At 42.4% G+C, this 14,311-nt stretch overlaps 2 protein-coding genes across 2 annotated transcripts; both read left to right on the forward strand.

Annotated features, from left to right (window-relative positions):
- The first annotated feature begins 10,001 nt into the window (after positions 1 to 10,001).
- Positions 10,002 to 10,885, forward strand: LOC120454114. Its single transcript, XM_039639145.2, has one exon. The coding sequence runs from the start codon at positions 10,138 to 10,140 to the stop codon at positions 10,822 to 10,824; it is 687 nt and encodes a 228-aa protein (XP_039495079.1). The 5' UTR covers positions 10,002 to 10,137; the 3' UTR covers positions 10,825 to 10,885.
- A 220-nt stretch (positions 10,886 to 11,105) lies between these two features.
- On the forward strand, positions 11,106 to 11,898 carry LOC120452039. The gene has a single exon (XM_039636091.2). It carries the CDS (start codon positions 11,123 to 11,125, stop codon positions 11,828 to 11,830), a length of 708 nt encoding a protein of 235 aa, XP_039492025.1. The 5' UTR covers positions 11,106 to 11,122; the 3' UTR covers positions 11,831 to 11,898.
- The last annotated feature ends 2,413 nt before the right edge of the window (positions 11,899 to 14,311 follow it).

The raw sequence follows: 14,311 nt of genomic DNA on the forward strand, positions 1-14,311 counted from the left end.
TCGTGCTACCTGCCCGACTACCCTTAGCCCCCCAAAATCTGAATTTCCCTCTGCTGCAGATTACACGGTGGTTTATTATTTATATTTCGGTACTGCACCACCGCCGCATCACCACCACCGCTGCTGTGCATTTTGGGGTGGACAAACAATATAAATCCAACGCCAGTTTGTGTAATTTAATACGTTCCGCTAATAGCGTTCAATGACAAGCGATCCTGGCAGTTTTCCGGGCGCGGCACTTGCACAGCATTTGATTTTAGTTGCCGCATCAATTTTTCATGGTTTAAACAAATTGCTGGCTCATAATTCGCGTAATTATGCTAAAAGTCATTTGGGAGCACTCGAGCGTATTTATGCATAGCAATATAGCAATATAGCATGATGATTTTTAGCACAGCAACGAATTAGTTAAAATTACGTCGAATCTGTTGGGAAAACAATTGATGTCATTTAATTGGAGCACAGCAGTAGCCGAGTTCATTGACCTCGCAGCAAGCAGAATGCTTTGATTCGGCGGGGAAACGTCGTCAAAATATTTGGGGACCCTTTTCATGTCACTGACACTCGATATTGGGAATAACCGCAGACGCGCCAAAGACTTTGGCTCAAAAGACGTCTAGACGTGTGCGTATGAGGTCTGCCATGATTGGTAGCGGATTACGTAGCACGGCCTTGTTATGCGGAGCCTTGGATCAAGAGCTAGCGCCATTGTGTTGCTTTTTGCCAGAATGGGGATGCCCCCATGGCATGGCACTATGTTACTCAGTGACTCTAGTCACTTCAATTTGTTGTATAATATTGTACTTTTAAGAAAATTACATTTCGAGACTTTGTTGTTCTCAGTGGATTCGGGTCACATTAAGAGCTGCAAGGTGCAAGGTGCCAGGTGCACTGCCTTTGGATGAAAATACTGAGTAATTTCATTGATCAATTGAGTGGAACATTCAACCCCGTTTGCAGACGGCCATTGAATTGATGACGCTCCATCCAAGTTGTCTGCTGGCAACGCATTTGTTTTGGCCAGTGGAATGCTGGTCCATTTATTAAATAGGCTTGCAAATGTGCCTGCTGCCCAAATGTATTCGTTCAGCTCGGTTACTTATCAAATGCGCACTTTGATTTGTAGCCCTGTAGCCCACCGAGCAGAACTGGCCACAATCACTTGGTCCGAGGGACTCGGAACTCGAAACTCGGTTTCTCAGCCGCAAGCTGTTAACCCAAATAATTATGGCTTCATTAACTTTATTGTGTGTGTAAGTGGTTTTTTGATAAAGCTACTGAGTTATAGTCAAAGCACTTGTGCCCACGCCCCCCTCCAAACCCCCTCAAAACCCCTGAAACCGCCGCCAGCAAATTAATTGCTACGAATTGGGCCGCCCAAATGAACAGAAAAAATCGAAATCGTTTTGCTAAATGACACAAATTTAGCAAACATTAAATTGTGCAGGATTTTGGCTTTTTTCTCACCGCCTTTATTTATTTGTCCAAAGGGTTTTTGTGTAACTGACTTTTGTGTGTGTGTGTGTGGAATTTTCAGACAACAAGTACAGGGTGCCTGGGGATAGGCTCTTGTCTCCAGTTTGGCAATAACAAGATATCTTTTATACTGTATTTTCACTGGAAAAATTATATAATACATTATAGATTATATTGAATGCTAGAAAAATACTGTCATTTGGCACGACGAAAAATAAACATTTTAACATATTTAGCTTAGGTTAAGTGCTTGGGTATTCCTATGAAAACCTGGTGAATAATTTTGAGAAAAATATATCGATCTGAAATAGGAATTTAGCTTAAAACTTAAGAATTTTATTCCTAAGATGAGCCATTCTTTTTTTCCGTGGTGAAACCCTAAAAATTTCTGTGGCTCTTGTAAAAATCTTGTTGTGTACGAAAAAAAAACGCATGGGAAAAATATCAAGGTAAAATTTTATGTAACCGAACAGTCTATGCGAAACGCCCAGCAACAAGGACAACAACAAACAACCGCACTATTATTTTTAATGGCCAAACATTACAAGCCACGTGGGCTGGATTCGGCTGGATTGGGCTGGGAAAGGGAAAAGGAAAAGGAAAGCGGACATAAAAATAAATAAGAACAAATTGGCAGGCAAATGTTTAGTTTGTGGCAACATGTTGCCAACTTGCCACCAGCTCCCCGCAGCACACAACAACTTAAAAGTTGGCTGTATGTCGCCATCTGCCTATCGCACTCCTGTGCCCCCCCCCTCACTTGCCTTTGAGCTATTTTATAATTAGTCCCAGCCATGACAAAAAGTTTTTGGCAAAACAACTTAAGGCCCAACCACCATCACCACCACCGGGTCCGTTTAGCCAGCCAACCGCACACGGTGCACGTGAGGAGTCCCACAAACACCCGGGGCCAGAAGCCTAGAACCGCCAACAATGAGCTACTACACTGCACGCTTTTATTTTGGCTACGTCGGCGGAGCTGGCGGCACTTCATTTAACGGCAAATAATGCACAACACATGTATGCCAAAAAATCCGAGTGCCCGAAATCTGGAAAGTTTCCCACACGCTCGACTGAGCCTAAATTAGTTTGGGGAGCGGCCAAGTACCCGGCAAGGCTCAGCTTTTGATTTTATTTTGATTTTATACCTTCCACATAACACTCAAAAAACCATTGCCAAATTGAGAAGAAATAGTTGTAAGATTCTAGAATTTTTAGAATTATTACAAACATGTTTTAAGTGTTTTGAAATATGTGTTATTGTTCATATGATATGATCTTTTGTGCACTTACAAATTAAATGCAGATAGGAGCTTTTACATTTATATTTATATTTTATCTTTTTTATAAGCAAATATTACCTAAATGAGCACTATTTTTTTGAGTGCACAAGCTCGCGGTTGGTGAAATTTTCAAAACTGCTCAACTGCTAATTGGCTGTGGTCAAGCGAAGCCTCGGGCTTACGCTTTTTTTGTAATTGCTGCAGCTGCGCTTGCTTTTTGGCGTTGTTGAATCGCAATGTAAATTTAGATCTAGGCAATATCCTTTTATGGATAAAAATGTGAAAAACCTTCACGAAATATGAGAGATTAGTCAATTTATCTAACAAAGCTAATAAATCATATGAGCAGGCTAAAAATCACAAGGCACTTGGCTTGCTTGACATGTTAGAATTATATTAACAATATATAAGCTATTTTTTCTACTATTTCGCCATTTTTAATTTTCGTTAAGAAACTGGTGCAAAAAGCTTACATGATTGCGTTGGCAAACAAAGTGGGGCAAACTGATCAGTCAAATTGTATCCGAATTTCGAATCGAATAATTTAAGAAGTGCATTACACATGTGCAGTCAGTTCTCTGTTTACAAATAATGCAGGACTGCGAGGAAAAAGTCGGTTGGATTGGGTTGCCCCTAAGTGCACGGAGTCCGTCAAGTGTGTCAAAATTGCAGAAAACCTGGAGCTGAGAAAAGCTTGCAACTTGCTACCTGCAACCGGCAACCTGCAACTTGCAGCCTGCAACCTGCAACCTGCGACTCCAGGAATAATCCTACATAGTAGTGAGCCATGCATGGAGCGCAAGGGCGGGTTTGTCTATATAAATTGCAACATTTCATCAAGTGCTAGGTGATTACGGAAAGGACGCACAGAACGGAAAGGACGAGGGGTGGCGAGCACTTCGAATGTGATTACGTGTCTTATGAAATTGAAAGGATTTGAAGGTGCAAAAGAGCATTAAATTACAGTCTTCCTTTGCAACAGCTAGAAGCTTGAAGCTAGAACTCTTTCTGCGTTTTCCCCCAACGTTTCCATTTTGCAGCAGACAGACAAGCCAACAAGACTCCACTTTCCTGCACACGGAATGGATAATTTATTATATAATTTTTGCATTTCATTAGAGAAATTTTCAATTTTCTTCTCAATTAGGTTGCTACCAAAGTTTCGACTATTTGTCTTCCTTGTAGACCACGACATTTTGTGCGCCCTTCCTGTGTGTGTCCTGTCAAAGGGCAAACTTGAATGTTGTTTACGCATATTAGGAGCCTTTGATTGAAACTTTTTGGCATTTTTCGTCGGCTTGAACAAGCAAAGTAACTCACTTGAAATTGCAGCCACGCCTTGCAGAAGGCGAAATGGCTGAAGGAAATGGCTTTGCCTTCGAAAACTTTTGTCGAAGACAATTTCCTATAAATTGCCAATTAGCAAAGTCAATAATTAGAGAGGCTGCTGTGATCTGAGCGAAAATGCATTCGCATCGCATCGCAGCTCAGGCCAAACTTTATGCGAAAGTCGACTTTATCCGTTCGGTTACATTTTCGATTCTAATTATAGTTGCCTTGTCTGGGGGCTCAGTTCTTGGCTCCTCGGCTCCTTGTTCCTCGACAAACTTCTGCTGCCTCGGCAAAAGTGGTTTTGCATACGGGCACTCGCTCGCCTCACGTGCAGGAAAAATTGATAGTTTTGCATACTCGATGCTTATCCCTGCAGCACCCCGAATTCAGCTGCAATATCCTTTAAACTATTTCCGCTTGCTGCTGCTGTTGTGTGCGAGCGGAAATAACAATGCACCAAGTGGGCGTCCCTCTTAGGGAGCAGCTCCTCCTTCCTTCTTCCTCCAGCTCGGCAATCCTGCACAGCCACAGCCACAGCCACATCAGGCCCCAAGTGCCCCATGTGGGGATTTATTTGTCGAAAATCGTCTGGCTGGGGCGATGGCATCTCGATGGGAATCAAGTGGGTCGGATCTGTGTTGGCAATTAGTGTGTTATTGGCAACAGCAAGGAATTCATAAATAGTCACGAAGAACACCTTGTGCGGCTATCAAGTTAAGGTAACTGATGCCAAAATTATAAACGACCCCGGGCTAAGCGAACTCCAAGCTAAATTAGAGTTCGTTAAATAGATCTTGCAATTTATCGTAGCAAAGAAAATAATACCCCAGGAGTTTGCATACGAGTAAGCAGGGTTTCACTTTCAAGAAACTTCTACATTTTACTGTAAATATAGGAAAAAGCAAAAAATTGGAAAAACATAAGCTGAAAAGCTGTAGTCTTTAAAATATACGTATGTATTTCATTGCAAACAAACAAGGAGATCTTATGCTCGCTGTTTACTTAGTACATATTACTTTACTATTAAAATATAATAAATATTTGAAACGAACTAACAGTAAATTCAGATATTCCATTCATTTAGGAAACTGCTATACTTCTGCAGCCTATTTTTCTCTCAGTGGCATGGCCGTCGGCTACTAACTGTCTATCCATGGCTGAGGCTGGCGCCAGTCAACCATTTGGCTAATTGTCTGCATTTATCAAGCGCCAAACAAGGCAACGCAAAAAAGCGCATGGAATTTATAACAATTGTTTTACAATTTTCCACTGACAAAGGAAAATCACTTAGAGGCATTGTCGTGTGTCTGGCGGCGTTACTTACGTTTTGTACTTGTATTTTTGGCCGCGGCGCCACTCCTATTTAATATTGTGGAAATTAGAGCAGCAATCTGGCGGAAATATTTAGCCAATTGGCAACATAATTTAAGGGGCAGTCCCCGTTGCAGGCGACTTGATTTATGCTGCAGCCTTTTCTTTTCCCTTAGTCGCCGACTTTTCCCTATTTTTATTTATTTTTTTCTAGACCCCCCTCTTGAAAGTTTTCAACTCACATGTGTGAGTGTGTGTGCAATTGTGCACTAATTTGCAGTTAGTTTAATAAATTTTCCACTGCGCCACATGCGTGTGCGCAAAAGTTTGGCGAGTGCGGGTCGCAAACTTTTAATTTCTTGTTTGGCAAGCGGCATTGTGTCATAAATTTTTACCGCTCCACCGGGCAGCGGAAATACACTTAAAAGAATCTCTGTACAAGTACTTCAAAAGTGTGTGCTCCAGAATATGCGAGGTTTCTCGCAGTGCACAGTGAGCAAGTGTGTGATAATTGTATTGGTAATTATTTCCACTGGCTAAACGAGGCCTAAGCTGGGCCCATAAATAAAATCCAGTACGCAGCCAAATGGCAATTAAGTCAAGGAAACACAGTCGACGCTCGATAAGAAGGCTGTCGCTTTTTCCCCGATTTTACTGCTTTCCCATGCAAATGAGCTGCAATCAGCGAAAAAATACAGCAACGAGTGCAGAGGCCATAACAATGGCAAAATGAAAAAAAAATGTTAACACGAATTAGCCAGAAAGTATGCAGAGATGCGAGATGGCAACAGGAAGCGGATGCAATAAACTATGCACCAGCAGCCATAAAAAAGGAGTCCCAGGACGTGCTGCCCCTATTGAGAGTCCTTCGAGGAGCTGCAGAAGCGGAAAGTGTGCACCGTAAGAAAAAGTGACGTTGGAAACCATTTTTAAAATCAGCTTTTACTCTATTTACTTTAAAGATTATTTAGCTAATTTATACAGTAATTTCTATAGCAATAAATACTTTATTAGTTAGGCACGACAGACCAGTATTTTGTAAGGAGGCCTGAAATTTTCTATAGTATGTATTTTTTAAATATTTGTTTTCTGTGCTGGACGAGAGCAGATTGCAATAAAAGCGATAACTGCGCGTGCGAAGAAAAACAGGAATTAGATGACAGAAGATGAGGCGCCTAGAAGTGGGCGACTTGGGCCGAGATGTCTAAGCACTTGACACCCCCGTGATCCTGATCCTGAGCCTGATGCCTCACTATATGCCACATTCTCCACTCTGATGTGACACATTTCCAGCTATTGCCACAAGTCAGACTAACGATATGTGACACTTGCCCATACACGAGCACACGGACATACGGACATACGGACACACGCACAAACACTTGGCAACAAACATTGGGATTATGCAAATGAAGTAAGGAGCCCTTTGAAATTCATAAACATTTAATATTTTATGGAGCATTCATGAACATTTAGGCGGCACTGCAAGTGTCGAATATATGCGTATGTATGATGTGTGTGTGTGTGTGTGTTTGCAAAAACAATTGCCGGTTGTTGCTGCCATTGTTTGTTGCTGCTGCCTTCATGTTTATTTGTTGTTTTTTCACCAGCACACAGGGCAGACCACATATACATACATATGTATATATATGGACGTGGTGTATCTATGGAACTACACTGGGAAAGATATTTGGGCAGAGCGCGAGGAACCGAAGATTGCAAAAATACATCATCTCAAGCGTGATCATAATTGCTATATAAATAGTAATATTAAAGTAAATAAGTTACTGCTTCAACTACTCTTCTCAAGCTTAAGCATTGACATTCAACTTTCCCGCGGTGTATTTGCAACTATATGAATATCAAAGTGTTTTGCATGAATTTCATGTGCTCCATTGGTGAAATTTTACTTGTCATTGTTGCGTGCTGAATAAAAGATGAGATGCAGTAGGGCTTGACTGCCTGGAGAAATTTCAGGTGGGGCAATGGAGATGGGGAAATGGGGAAAATCTGGGGGATTATCGCCGGTGAACTGCAGTTGCTAATCACCCAATTTGGTTGCACGATTCAATCGGTGTAAGAGCAGTATAAAATGGAATAAAATGAGGGCACAACTGCCGTTCACGCAATTAACTAACTTGGCCCGAATGGCACTAAAGCTTTTATCTTATTATCCCGGCGAAATACCCAAAGCGCTGAGCACTGAGCGCAAAACGCAAAACGCTGAACGCAGACAAGCCAACACAAACAAATGAAGCCGGCAAGATGGCAAATAGTCAAAGGACCGCTGGAAAAACAGAAGGCAACCGAAAATGTCCGCAGGACCTTTGGCAGCTCAACAAAAAAAAAAAAACAAAAAAAAAGGGAAAACAAACCGCTTCCACAGCGGGAAAAGCGCATTATGTCCCGCCTGCCCATCTTATTTTCCCCCCCTTTTCTCTCGTTATCTCTCTCCTGTGGCCGCTTTGTTATTTCGATTTTATTCTCTAACGATTTTCCGCCTTTGATTGCGCACCTTTTTCTAGTTTTCACTGCTCAGTTTTCACCTCTCCAACGAAGCGAGTGGGTTATAAATATGAGCAAACATTTCGCAAGATATCCTTAATTAAAGCAATTTCCCCTCCGCTGGAAAAGGACGAAAGGACGCCGGCGAAGGACGGTTGCGTGTGCACTGGCTGGACTGAAATTTGCAAAAAGGACAGCCAAAGGAAATAAGCTGCCTTGTCCTCGCCATAAAGGTGCGACCGAAAAACACTGGTACAATGACCTGTTACGCACACTTGCACACAGATACAGCCACACCACCACACACTTGGGACTATAGTGTATACACCCACACACACAGCCACAGCCACAGCCACACCCACACACACAGCAGCACCCACGGGGCAAAAGGGTTAAGAGCGAATCTTCGTGTGGCCATTAACATGAAATTTTTAACAGGAGCCGCAAGCGAGGGCTAGAGCTGCCAGGGTTGTCAGGGTTGCCCGGATTTCGGCGGGGTCACGTGCCACACCATTGTTGCCGCACTCGCCCTACTACACCATCTCAACCTACATGCTTCATTTTTATATGCTTTCTGGGGTTACTACAATGAAGTTTTGAAGCTCGTTACTTAATCGTTCTTTGATATCTTTTTAACAGAATTGAACAAAAGTACAGGTACTTCTAATTTTTGGTAAAAACAACGAGGTTATCTTAAGCATACATATTTTTCTAACTAAAAGTTTCTATTAAAATGTATCATTAATAATTAGAATGTGTTGCTCAATGCAAAATATTATGCAAAATATTTTAAAATTACTGGTAATGTGTAGAAAATAATTAACCCCATCTAAGCATTCCACCTTCGATCTTGCCCGTGGATGCCCATTACTTTGCGTTGGGTAACCAGCCCGTGAAGTAAGCTTGCCTCTTTATTTTTAACCAGCAGCAAAGCAGAAAGGCGGATAGCTAAAGAGAAGAGGGGGCGTGGCGTCGCATTGTTCGTAAGCCCCTTTTCCATGGCCCCACGCTGCCCCTTCGCGCTCCACAGTAATCCGGCGCGTATGTCCTTGCACAACATCCTTTCCATTGTTTGCGCTATAAATACACGATGCTGGAGGTGCGCAACGAGTAAAATACCAACAACAAGTACAGCAAGCACAACAACACTACAGTCCAGCAAGGAGAGCAAGGAGGAACAACAACAATCAAGACCCCACGCACCAAAACAACAACAACAACAATAACAACAACAACAAAAGTGGCTTATCCTTGGCGTCTTCGACGGCGTCGCACAGGATGCGTCGCTTATTTATCGCATTTTTATGTGAAATAAACGATTCGGAATTGGCTACGTAAAACATTAATTTTATTGTGGGGGAAATTGAGATTGCAGAACGAAACAACAAGCCGCAAAAAAGAAGCAAAAGGCCCCAGCAACACCTTGAAAGTTTCGCGTGTCCTCCAATTGATTTCGCTTATTATTTCACCAACTACTGGAAATCAATAATGTTGCTAATTTAAAACTTTGAGCACTTGCGACTTTCGAAAACGTGTGCATGGTGGAACGAGCATGTAAAGTTTGTGAGACATTACTAAAAGTTTGATGCAAGTTAGCTCTAAATTTCACGGGGAACCAAGACAAATAGATTTTCTCGATCATAACACTAAGTAATATGCTCTAGTTTCGACTGAGCTGAGCAGCAGGAAAGTAGTCGCATGAAGGGAAATAGGCCCATATGTTGCTCGGCTTAATTCTATCTTTAATAGAGCCAACAACTCCAGCTTCTACTTCACAACCTGCTGCTGGAGAAGAAGATCCAGGAAACAGTATGACATTCATTCGCAGCATCAAAGTGCAAGTCAAATGAAATTCTATCCAAAAATGGCTGCATGGATCGCGGGAACGTTTCCAAATAGGTCGTGGTGAGATCGTGGAATGACCAAGGCTTTCGTAGATAATATGATCATTATTAGATCAAGGAGGAAGAGGTCAAGGCTCCACTTAACTGCGCAAAGCCCTCGTTTCCACCGCACTTGGAATTAAGCGGGGTGCTCGGAGATAAACTTCATATTGTTATAGTATAGTTATGAAAAGTTTTACTTATTCAGAGCTTTAGGGATGCCTGAAGTGAAAAACGAATCTTTATTGTTATGCAAAACAAATTAATTTTCCAGTCTTACACTAAACACGTTACACCTAATTTTCCTTAGGCTATATATTTCAGTCCGCTAAGTCTTGCACTCCAAGATGCAAGTTCACTGCTTTTGCTGCGTGCTTCTATTATACTTCAGTTTATTAGAGGTATCTTCCCAAGATGACTCTAAAGTACCGCCAACTGAACCAACTGCATCCACCATAGCGGCCGAAGAAGCTCCTAAGAACAGTAAACCAGAAGGCACTGGATCATCCAAGTGCAAGCCAGATGAAATTCTTTCCGAAAATGGCTGTGTGAACCGCGACAACTTTCTGAACAAGATCATGATGAGAACCTGGAAGGACGAAGGCTTCGGCAAGGCAATGGCGAGAGCTGGCCTGGTCGACGTGATGCAGTGCAAGGAGGATGAGGTGAGGACTCCATTTGGCTGCTCCAAGCCACCGTTTCCACCACCCAGGGATTCAAATCGAGTGCCAGTGCAACACAGCAGACTAGATGACGGACGGATTATACATGACAAGGGCATTTTTAAGCTCTATCACCATGTGGAAGATGGTGAACAGAAACCCATTCGAAAGCCTAGAGTGGTAGGACCTCCGATAACTGGGGAAAAGCGACCACGAAAGTACGTTTTCTTGCCGGGAAGGAGCATTGGAAAGGGACACAAGTGTCGGGCTAATGAGGTCCGGGGAAGAAGGAGTCGCTGCATCCAAAGAAAACGGCCAGTTGGCAAACGACACCATCGGGTCAACGAAAACGAAAACGAAAAAGGGGAATAAGCTACACATATACTTCGGATTATTACACTGTTTCAATAAAGGAAAATGTTGCATGTTCGTATCCAGAAAATGTTTTTACCTCCAGTTGCAGTTTATGTTTAAGGCTAAGCAAATAAGTTTATATTTACTTGATACTACAGACAAATAGTATAGTTATCAAAAGGTAACGTAATAAAATCTTCGAATCGAATCTTTATGCTAATGCAGAACCAATTAATTTTCCAGTCTTACACTAAACACTTTACACCTCATTGTTTTTATGATATATATTTTAGTACGCTAAGTCTTGCCCCCCAAGATGCAAGTTCACCGAATTTTCTGCGGGCTTCTTATATATTACTGTTTTCTACTGGCATCTTCCCAAGATGAACCTAAGGTACCGCCAACTGAACCAACTGCATCACCCATAGCGGCCGAAGAAGCTAGCAAACCAGCTAGTAAACCGGAGGCTTCAGGTTCTTCCAAGTGCAAGTCAGATGAAATTCTTTCCGAAAATGGCTGTGTGAACCGCGACAACTTTCTGAACAAGATCATGATGAGAACCTGGAAGGACGAAGGCTTCGGCAAGGCAATGGCGAGAGCTGGCCTGGTCGACGTGATGCAGTGCAAGGAGGACGAGGTGAGGACTCCATTTGGCTGCTCCAAGCCACCGTTTCCACCACACAGGGATTCAAATCGAGTGCCAGTGCACCACAGCAGCCTGCACCGCGAGCAGATTGTGTACTCCAATTACGGGTCGGTACGAAGCGTGCATCAGGAAAAGATCAAGATCGAAAAAGAGAAAAGGGCGCCATACACGGGTCCACCCATTTCGGGGCACAATGTTCCCCGAGAGAACTACATCCTGCCGGGCAGGTTGCTCCGAAGCGCACGGAAGTGTCGCCCATATGAGAGTCCTGGGAAAGATGGTCAGTGCCATCTGAAGAAGGGTAAGACCGGAAATTACAAGCACGGCAACCACGTCTATGGACTCCAGTTGAGGCACCGACACGAAGCAAAAGGATAGAAACTCTACTAATAATTCGACTTTTATACTCGGCTAATAAAGAATTTTCCAAAAAGTGGAGTCTACTATGAGCTTGCCATTCTTTTGTGGCTTCTTTTGAGTTACTGAAATACAAATGCCCGAAGTGAATATTAATTGCTTGTCTTGGCAGCCAATAGGGAATACGTTTTCCAACAATGTTCGATGTGCACAACCCAAACACATATGGCCATTATGGACATTTAATGGTCCTTCACCATCGAGCCCTTGACAAATTTAATTTAATTTTATATTGTGTGTGCTGGGTCGTTTTGTTTTACGACAGCATGCCCTTTCTTGGGACCCATTGAGAGCAAATTAGTTGCGCGCCTTAAGTCCGAGCCATTGACAAAGGATTAATCAAAACAGATAGATGAGTGTGAGTGTGAGTGAGTGTGCGTGAGTGTGCGTGAGTGTCCTTTAAGGATCGCATTATGCTGAAAACATGGAAGGGGATTATGAATATAAAAGCGTAATTAAATGGGATTTGCGCCTTTGGGTTGGCTTTTCTTTTCAATGGAGGCAACACACTTTGGAATGGCTTCGTTGTGGCAATATGGATGGCTTTGACATGCTAATTAGTTAACCTCGCACGCCTGTGTGTGTGCGAGTGTGTGTGCGTTTGGGGAAACATTGCTCATACGCCGCGTTTGACAGACCCCAGACGCGCAACCAAGTGGCTGCTGTTCCCAGCGCTCCGAGCGGCGCCCAAAACATGATGAATAGTTTTGCAATAATTACATTACACGGCAGTTTCGAGCTCGGCCAGCCGAAAGAAAGTCACACGTGGCTGACGTTTGGATCAAGTGGAAGCTCGGACGACTTTCCTCCACATGGCGAAATATTTAAATAAATTTCCCTTAAATTTTAAATTTAGGTAAATAAGTAAGTCAGAGTATAAAGGCAAAAATATCTAAATATGGAATTATTGTGTAAAATATACTCACAAAATGTACTTAGAAAGCGCAGAGTTTCGCAATCCAAGTGTGGAAAACACTCGATACTATGCTATTTTACCTCTATGTGTAAATGGCACATCAATGGGCATAGTGAAATGCAGATGATGATGCGGCGGCTAGGAGAGGGCATTAATCATGTTCGGAGGTAATTAGCAATTAATAACGTTTCGCAAACTGTAAATTTATCGCCTGCTGCTCCGTCTTAGGAATTTCCCATCATAAATTACGCTTTCCGGCTTATGAATGAAGTGAAAAATGATCCGATGGCCATCAAATGTCTCTTGCCATCGATTGCGACTTCCGTTTTATTCCAGTTGACATTTGGCCCGTTTTGAGGATTTGCCATTGAACTCTTACCAATGAGTCGATGCTTTTGCATATATGCAATATGGAAATTTACAAAGCCGGCATTTGCATCTTGTCATGCAGTCAAAGTTAATATGATTGATGGCTTAATCAATGACTGCTCTTATTGCCGCCCATGAAATAGCTTTGATTTCTTAACTGGAAATGCCTTTAAGCCATTGGGACAGCAACAGTTAATGTAAACTGCATAAGAAGTGCACAACTTGAATGACTTTGGCTTAAGTATAAGTATGAAAGAAATTATTTGAAATTAGTATTCAGTTTTCAAATGTTTTTTCACCAGGTTTGCTGATAATTTGTCATCTAGAGTTCTAGAAAATATTTTTCCAATTTGCTTACATGAATGTAATAATTTGTTTAATGGGAAAACAGTTTTCTGGCTTCTTTTCAAAAGTGTCTATGCGGTGCATACCTCACATTTCGTTGCTATTACCAATAAAATATAGTCTTGCTCGTAATACCTTAAACCATTTAAGTCGCCTTCAGCCGGACAAGTGTCGGGTGAAATTTATGGTTTCGCTGCGAGAACGACGCGTGAAATTGGCTCCTAATTGCCACAGCCTTTGGCTGACTGAAATCTAGAGGGAGATGTGGGTGGGTATGCATATATATTCTGGGATGATGGGATGATGGGGGAAAATCAAGCGAAACTCATTTCGATACACTTGAGTTGATTTGTTTGCGTGGCAGGGGCCACACACAATTCTATTTAAATTTAGGCATGGATTTGGAAGTGGTTTGGCAAGTCTTGTCATAAATTCCGCAGCCAATTCGAATAAATCAGTGCAGTGATTAGTGGTCCGGTCCACTACCATTTATTTATAATGCATGCATAACGACTTTATTTATAGCTCCGCATCGCATCAGTCATGTTGCAACATTGCCACTTGCAATCACATATATTGGAGCCCTTTTGCGTGTATTTGCTGGAATTTATGCGTCAATGCACCTGGCGAAAAAAGTAGTACATGCGGCACTCACAGTCACAGTGACGTGCGGAAAAAGTGCTAGTGGTAATATATGCAAGAGGGACACTGCACATGACAGTGGCACTCGTTTTATTTACACGACAAGTGGCAATTACAAAAATCCGGTGGCAGTCACTGCTCATTTCGCTGCATGTTCGAGTGGCTTGAAA

The sequence above is a fragment of the Drosophila santomea genome, chromosome 3R (assembly GCF_016746245.2).
Source record: "Drosophila santomea strain STO CAGO 1482 chromosome 3R, Prin_Dsan_1.1, whole genome shotgun sequence".
NCBI lineage: Eukaryota > Metazoa > Arthropoda > Insecta > Diptera > Drosophilidae > Drosophila > Drosophila santomea.

What these genes read in the sequence shown, in the direction of transcription:
- LOC120454114 (XM_039639145.2), top strand. Translation starts at nt 10,138, where the DNA reads ATGCAAGTTCACTGCTTTTGCTGCGTGCTTCTATTATACTTCAGTTTA.
- LOC120452039 (XM_039636091.2), top strand. Translation starts at nt 11,123, where the DNA reads ATGCAAGTTCACCGAATTTTCTGCGGGCTTCTTATATATTACTGTTTT.